Source organism: Elaeis guineensis, chromosome 1 (assembly GCF_000442705.2).
Source record: "Elaeis guineensis isolate ETL-2024a chromosome 1, EG11, whole genome shotgun sequence".
Lineage (NCBI taxonomy): Eukaryota > Viridiplantae > Streptophyta > Magnoliopsida > Arecales > Arecaceae > Elaeis > Elaeis guineensis.
This window is the reverse complement of record NC_025993.2, coordinates 141,308,184-141,316,800: the sequence shown is the minus strand read 5'-3', so window position 1 is coordinate 141,316,800 and position 8,617 is coordinate 141,308,184. Positions and strand designations below refer to the sequence as shown.

Here is an 8,617-nt window from a genome sequence, read left to right as displayed (position 1 = left end):
GTCTTTCGAAAGATATGTCGAACAATCATCGTGATGGAATGATGATGATGATCATTTGTAGATGAGATTCTAAAACCTTTTTTCTGCAAGAAAAATCAAATCGTATATTTAATGATTCCCGGTTGAGTACTCCGTGATTTTGGTAATTAGAAGGTGTTTGTAAGAGTTGGCATAGGAGATTTTCAAGTTATCATTACATTGCTTTGGAGTTGGCACGTCTATTTTCCACTTGATAATGTGTGCTAGTCATTTAACATGATGTTTCACGACATGTAATTAACACCACTAGACAAATAGAAATCCCCTGGCGCAGGCACTAAAAAATTTGCCTACGGACGGCTGCATTCTTTGCCATGTATTTCCTTGGCACATGTCCTGAAAAGCCAATGCAAAAGGAGAATCTTACTCTTGAAGTCACGGACAAGACTCAGCTGATTCATATTAGTTTCTTATTCTGAAAATTATATATTAATTAATTTATCTTAATATATATATTAAGTTAGCTATAGACTATGCATGGATCAATATTATATTTTAAAAATTATATATTAATTTATTTAAAAATATATATTGGATTATTGCTGAATATCTATCAAAAAAAAATTTATAATATGTATCAAAAAGTTATCGTCGATATATGGCTTCACATAAATTCTGTATCATAAAAATCTAAGTTTTACATTTGAAAAAGAATATAATTTTTTTTGTAATTCTTAAAATATTTTTATCATTTTTATTTAAATCAAAAATCATGCATCACAGGATGGAAAGAAAGAGAGACACCAGCTTTTTGGGAGAAAGAAAAAGGGTTTGATTTGTAAGAAGAGGATAGAAACGGGAAGAAATTTTTTTAGAAAGAAAATGAGAGGAGAGGATAGGAAAGGATAGAAATTGAGAGAGAGAGAGATTTGGGGGGGGGAAGAAGAGGGATTTAGGAGTGGAAAAAAATAAGGACGATAGTTTTTTTTTTTTTTTGGGGAAATAATGAACACCATTTTTTTTTTTTTTGAAAAAATAACAGGTCTCCATCAATAGGAGGCCCTCCCATCTTGGCTCTTCAAGATATGTGCCAAGGGTGTACATGTCAAAGATCCAATTTCCTCTTGTGCCCACACTACATGATTTTCACTTGCACGTCGGTGTTTGTAAAATCCTAAACACCAAACGTATACATTCATTAGAATGTAGACCTATCGAACACTGAAATGACTATTCTGAACAAGCATTGTGGCTTATTATATACGTAAGTTGCCCTTGATAATATTTTCATGTTGTAGATGGATAAGCAACCGTACATGAAAGTTCTCTTGCATGTATGTGGACCTTTGGAATTTATCCTTCGCACTTTAAATATATTGTTCTCTATTTTTTTTGCCTATTCTGTTCTTCTTTCTGAAATCAAGATATAGGTGAAGGTGAAGCCTAGGGACTAGATAAATTTGTCACCCTTCTGCCGGACCAAGGCTAAGTAGAGAGGGAAGAGGAAGAAGAAAGAGTGATTTCTTTTCTAAACATGCAAGTTCAAGGATAAAAGAGTGATATTGGTTGGATCAGGTTCACTGTTCGACTAGAGCAGACTAATCAAATCGCCAAGCAACACGTATATTAATGAATGATGAAAAGAAAAAAAAAGCATGAGACACATGCATTTGTGTATATTCTTCATTATTGGACCATTCCACCAATATAGTGATGGATCTAGTCCAACTAAAATTACATGTAAAGGAGAGGAGGGGGAATTCAAAAAGATGACTCTAGCTTTGAAGCTTTGAACACTACAAAATGTTCTAGGGGTTACTTAGACTGCCTTGTTTTGGTATTGCATCCTTTTTAAAAAGTTTGGTGTGTTCTTCAAGGGTCTTTCGCCCCTCGTGCAACGCACGTGGTGGATTTAGAACTTGTCATCTGGGTCCTACTCTCTCTCTCTCTTTTCTTTTTTTTTTTTCTTTTTTTGGTGGGAACAGTCTTACTCTATTTTTGGTACTCCAAACCCTCTCAATGTCTCAAGTGGTCAAAGATCCAAAAATTGAATAAAGGCACTCTGAACTTTCTCGATGTCTTTAGTGCGTGGTCAAAGATCCAAAATTGAATAAAGAGGTTTCTAGGTCGGGCTGGCTCAGAATTGACATTAGACAGTGAGATTCCACGTGATCAATGTTATCTCTAGATCTAGCTCAAATCCAACTGAGCCTAACATTTTAAAATGGTCAAACCAGGCTGAGCCAAGATTTTGGTCGTTTGGGCCTGGCTAGGTCATATAAGAAGGGAGTACAAGTTTGACTTGATGAGATCATTTTAGGCGCAGCTATATATCATAATCTCATATATTCCTTGCACGAGGTCCCACAGAAATTTATCAGCCTGGATATTCCTTCATGCAATAACCTAAAATTTTTGGACTATGAATCTGTAATAGGTGGTAGCAAAACGAGGCTCAATACATCACGCCTCTATCAGTCATGTAGGCCTCTCATTGAGGATGCTAAAGTCAGACGGGACTAAGATCATGGGCAGACCCTAAGGGTATCGCTGGCTAGATTGAGTGGGAGAGAATATGATAGTCCTACATTGGTTACATTCGAGGGGTTGCATGAATTTTGGGGTAGGGTATCAATCTGGTCAGATCAAACTAGATATAGATTGGGTTAAATATAGATTGGATTAAAAATTTATCGGTCTAAATCTAATCTATCTATTAAATGGATCAATAACCCAGATCCGTATCTATATATTCTATTAAACAGGTAATCCAAACCCACTCAACCTAACGGATTGATTTAAGTAGTATGGGTTAAATTAATGTGTTAAGCATTGGTAGCCCTATTTAAAGTACTCCAAGCAATCCATGAACAACTTAGTTCTTTTGTTAACACTTGAGTGGATGTCTATTTTGGTTATATTAGGTTTAGGAAAAGATCAAACCTATTCGACTTGGAAAAGGGAAATAGGTTCGTGGTCTAGCACGGTCCAGTGCGAGAGATCTGGATCCAACGTGAACCCACACCAGGTGTGCAACTCGGACCGGGTCAACGACCTCAAATTCTAGTCCACCACCCACACGTGAACAGATGGTGGAAACCAAACCACACCAGTCCAGGCCACATTCGGCGTCGTGGAAAAGACCACGGACAAGCTTCTAGAGATTGGGATGCTTAAAAGATTTTTAAAATATATCAGACGGCGCTGAGAGACGTTGAGACTTTTGAAAATCTCGGTCAAACTGTCAAACCTGACACCAACCCAAACCCAAAGGTCGGCCACAAAAAAAAAAAAAAAAAAAAAAAAGAAAACCAAGTACCAAAACTAAGCTCTTATAAAAGAATCCACCATGAGGTCCGCAAGATGGAAGATATACAAAAGTAGTAGCATCCACCTGATGATACCAAAAACTCCCTTCTATATATAATAGCGAAGCTATTCAAAGCAAACACCATCTACTCTCTCTCTCTCTCTCTCTCTTGGGGAGCTAAGGAGGAGTGATCGATCTTCCATGTGGAGATAGATGCGATGGGCTCAAGTCCTTAAGCCTCCAGACGATACCGTGGGGCTTCCACGTGGTGGGGGCCCACTGCCGGCCCAGCGGCGGTCGCCGTACCAGCCCAGCTCCGGTCCGGCTGATCGGCTCCGACGGCCGGGTGCAGGTGTACAACCGGCCTGTGGCAGCTGCGGAGCTGATGAAGGAATACCCCCGCCACCTTGTCTGCCGCTCAGACTCCTTCTTCATCGGCCGGAAGGTCCCCGCCCTCGCCGCCGGCGAACACCTCCAACCCGGGCAGAGCTACTTCCTCCTCCCCTCCCACTTCTTCCACTCCGTCCTCTCCTTCGTCACCTTTGCCTCCTCCTTCACCACCCTCAACCACCCCAATGGCGTCAAGAAGCAAGCCGTCATAAGGCCGTTCGACGTCCAGAAGACGGCGGAGGGGACGCTCCAGATAACGGTCTCCGACGATTTCTTTCTTGTAGATAAGGTTAAGCAAGAGGAGGAGGAACAGAACAGAAGACGGGTTTGTACGACGGAGGCGTTGGAGAAGGAGTACGGGCGGCTGGTGAGGTGCAAGTCGGCGAAGTGGAGGCCGAAGCTAGAGACTATAGGGGAGCCGGCGACGGAGAGGAGGAGAGGGGGGTGGATCCGAAGGGGAGTGTTGGGGTTTGTGAGGTTGAGGAGGAGGAGGAAGAAGGGGGCCCACTGCACGTAAGACACGACTGGAGGTTTGTAAAGAGGAAAAAAAAGAAAAAAGAAAAAGCAAGAAAAAGAAAAAGAGAAGGGTGTAATAACAAAGGGCCGAGGAGCCTTTGTTCATTTTGTCCTTTTTGCCCTTTTTTTTTTTAATTTTAAACAGTCGTAGTCTTGTACATGGTTTAAATGTAAAGCAATTGCAAGTTAATGTACAATGAATGGCTTAAAGAAAAATGTTAAAAGGCAGTTTAATTCGAGAACATCAGGTTAGGGTTGCAATACTGAAATTAAAGTTTAATCTCTCTCTCTCTCTCTCTCAATTATTAGGTGCATCAAGTTTATCATTCCAGAGGGATTCATTTCATCATAGAATGAAATTATTACATGGAATCGTTTCGTTTTAGATCTACAATAAATATGGTCAACTTGCTAATTTCTTATTTGTGACTATATGTTTTCGGTTTTTGCATACACTCGCATGTGCTGGTGCACGCCTCTCTATGCATGCACGTGCGCTTGGTTGCAAGGAGAGTGGTGCGGCCTGATTGTTACCTATCCTGAAGTAGATCCAGGATCCAATCCAAATACGTTAAAAATGGGAGAGGACAAGCCTGTTTAACTAATAGCTTGTTCTTTTACCAAAAAACTAATAGCTTGTTCAAGCCCATACAACGAATAGCTTGTTCATTGTTTGGGTTTTGGAGTTTCAAATCTCTAGTACCGCGCGTGGTTATTGTCAACTTTATTGCTTGTTAATCGGAAGAACTATTTTTTAATCAGCTTATAAAAATAATTTACTATTTCAAATACATGGTTCGGGATAGTAATATTATTTAATACATAGTTACACTCTTTTGGTTTTATAGAGTTAGGCCGGTCGAGCTCTATTCTTTGTATTAAACTAGTTTAGGTAATTACACAAAAAAAGAACTAGTTTAGGTAATTTTAAAGTCACCTATTTCACCATGAAGGGATCCTATGAGACAAATAATACTAGTGGTGAAGAATGGCGATGTAGGATCCATGCAAAAAGCTTATACCCATATTTTCTCACATAATACGTGTTGTCCTAGAATTCATTGAGCTTAACAAACAAAAGAGACGAATACCTACCACAGGGGTTGTTCCATTACAACACGAATAACAGATTAGATGAGCTTATCTCTTGAAAAATGTTACATTCTATATCAATACATCATTATATAGAAAGAGGGGGGGACAAAGGTCGGTAGCCATCAAAGGAGTTCTTCTCATGAACTCTTTTTTCTTCCAGTAGTTATCATTGTCTTTAGGTCTGACTTTTGGTCAAAAGCGACGAAGGTTTGGTGTCAGCTAACAGCACGCTAAAAGAAAATGTTGGTATTGGTCCCCCCCGCCCCCCACCTCCTCCTCCAATCTAAATATTATAATATATATTTATATAAGTAATTTTAAAGAAAAAAGAATACTCAGCGAACCCATTTTCGCGAACACTCTAGTCGTCCCTTTTGGTCAATACATGGCCCCACCCGTAACTAAAGTGGGCGCCAACATGGGTATCGGCCGTTGCAGGTCGGTTAAACTAACACTCTTCTGGTATGCTCTCCTATTTACTCCAGAAAACGACAAAATAGTTGTCAAAAGTGAAATCATAGGATATACGTCCTACTACTAAAGTGCGGCTTCCAAAAGAGAAATTATTGCCTGCATGCACTGGTGTACGCGCAGGCGATCAAAGTCGCTAATTTATATGATGGTACATTAGAATGCACGCTCGATAAATTAGATGTACAAAAATCAGTGACCGTTATAAGATGCGCGTATGTATATATATATAAAAAATATTATATAAAAAATATAAAATTATATATATATATATATATTTTACTGTATTTTTTTTATATAATGATGTGTTGGTTGTATATATATATATATATTCTACTAAATATTTAAATTTATATGAATATTTTTCAAAATAGATATATATATATATATATATTTAATATATATTTTTAATATATATATATATATATGTATATATATATTCTTATAAAATATTTATTTTTTTATATATGAATCTATATTATCTAATGCTATTAAAAATTAACGATTTAAAATAAAAATAATTAAAATATTCTTACTGATAGATGTATAAAAATAAAAATTTATAAAAATATATATGAAATAGTAATTTTATGAGGATATTTATGCAAATTTGCATGTTTGAAAGGATATATACACAAAAAAGCCCAAATATAAATATATCGCTTTTGATTTATTAATTCTTTCTTAGTTCTAATAGAGAAAAATTAATATGTATAATAAAATAATAAATATATTTAATTTATTGACTTACATAAATAAAATAATCTTTTTATTAAATTATAGATTAAAATTATAGTATCTAAAAAATAGAAAATCACAACCATTCATTTTCCTCTAATGTATAATAATATGCTTCTAAGAAAAATATCTAAAGTTCATATTAGATGGATTGTTTGTATATTTGTATAGAATAGATATAGTTGTAGATTTGGGCATTATGCAACAATGAGAATTTATAATCTTACTATATTTATTTTAAATTTTTTTATTGAAAATCCTTTGTGAAATATATAAGATATATCACACTGTATGGAGTATAAAATTAAGTCTACTATATATATCATACCATATGAAGAATTCTTGAGAAACTGGATCATGTTGGCCAAACTGAGCCAATCTTTTTTAAGTTTTTTCTAAGGTTTCGTAAAGTCGTTTAAAGGGATGACAGTCAGACGGCCCTTGAAGCCACCATCAATAATGCTGAGTACCTTCTCTTGAATCCCTTCTTCACCATTGGCATCCCTCTTCCCTTCATTAGAGATCTCATCGTTGAACTCAATCTCTCTCATCGCCACTCTCAAGGGCGATCAGCTCAACTCTTTCTCTTTCTTTCGTCAAAGATCTCCTTAGTACTAAACTCATACTCCCTCTCATTGTCACTCCCAGAGACAACTAGTCAGACTCTCCCTTTCTCTCCTTTATTCGAGATCTCTTCGACACCAAACTCATACTCCCACTTATCAACACTGTCAAGGACCCAATCGATCCTCCTTCCATCAGGTAGTGCGAAGCACATCACCATAGTTTGCATGCTAAGTCAAGCACTACGTCCAAATTTTCCACACCAAGTACTTCATTGAAATTTTCACATCGAGTAGTTGCTAGAGTTTGCCTCATCAAGTGCTTTGCTAGAGTTGCCTTGATGGATGAAGGAAGACTAGGCAAGTCTTCTTCCTTGGCCTGTCCACCATTCATAAGTCTTTAGCTTTGATATTTCATAGGTAGAGTGGAGGTAACTAATATTGAAAGAGAGCAACAAAATAAATAGGATATTACAGTAAGTTCCTCACTTTGGAATGTTTGGAATAGAGTGGCAAATGGGTCAGGTGGGTCATAAATGGGTCAGATCATAAACGAGTCAGGTCAAAAAATGGTTAACCCAAATCCGATCTGTTTATTAAATGGGTCAAAAATTCAAACATAAATCCGACCTATTTATTAAACAGTATCCGATCCGATCTATTTAATCTATTTATTAAATAGATTAAATTAGATTAAACAGATTAAATAGGTTAAATGGATTGAGTTAAATGGGTCAGAAACAATTAAACGGATCTTAAATGGGTTTAACAGGTCAGATTAAATGGATCAAAAATAGGTTAAACAGATTAAATAGTTTAAATGGGTTATCTGACTAACCAAATCTGAATATTAAACAGGTTAAACGATCTGATATCTAAAATCCATATCCGATCCAATTATTAAATGAGTTAAACGAGTCGATCTGTTTATGACCCGAATCCATTTAGCCTCAATCCAAATCTATTTATGACAATCGAAATAGGTCGGATTGGTGGATCGGGTCATTTTTTACCGCCCTAATTTGGAAGGCATGAGAAATGCCAATACAATCATTTTTTGAAGCTATAAAGGGGTTGTTGAAGGATGCAATTAAAGCTTGGTGGTGGTATGTATAAAGTTGACGACCTCTTTGGAAACTATGGAAAGTTTCATAGGAGGAAACTATAATGACCATTAATCTCTGTTAATCTCTATTAATCTCCTGCTATTAGTAGCCTAATTTTGGTTTATGGTAATTTTATAATTTTTTTTCTTGATCACTTCCTCTCCCTTTTTGGTCTGCCTGAGAGACTTTTTATACTTATTTATTGAATGAACAAAGCTCCAATGAGTCATCCCATCTTGTCTAAAAATAAAGTATAATATAATATTTTAATATATAAAATATTATATAATATCATCATCATATTGTTATATTATGTAATATGATATTATATTATAGAGTAAGAGGGCTAAAATCCATCTAGATGAAATAAATAAAAATAAATTAAAAATTTTTATATGTATATCTTCCTAAATATTCAAATTTACATAAATATTCTTATAAAATTATTA

At 36.1% G+C, this 8,617-nt stretch overlaps 1 protein-coding gene across 1 annotated transcript; it reads left to right on the top strand.

The window, feature by feature from the left end:
- Positions 1-3,345: 3,345 nt before the first annotated feature.
- On the top strand, positions 3,346-4,423 carry LOC105060357 (uncharacterized). The gene has a single exon (XM_010944025.4). It carries the CDS (start codon positions 3,675-3,677, stop codon positions 4,194-4,196), a length of 522 nt encoding a protein of 173 aa, XP_010942327.2. The 5' UTR covers positions 3,346-3,674; the 3' UTR covers positions 4,197-4,423.
- Positions 4,424-8,617: the final 4,194 nt, after the last annotated feature.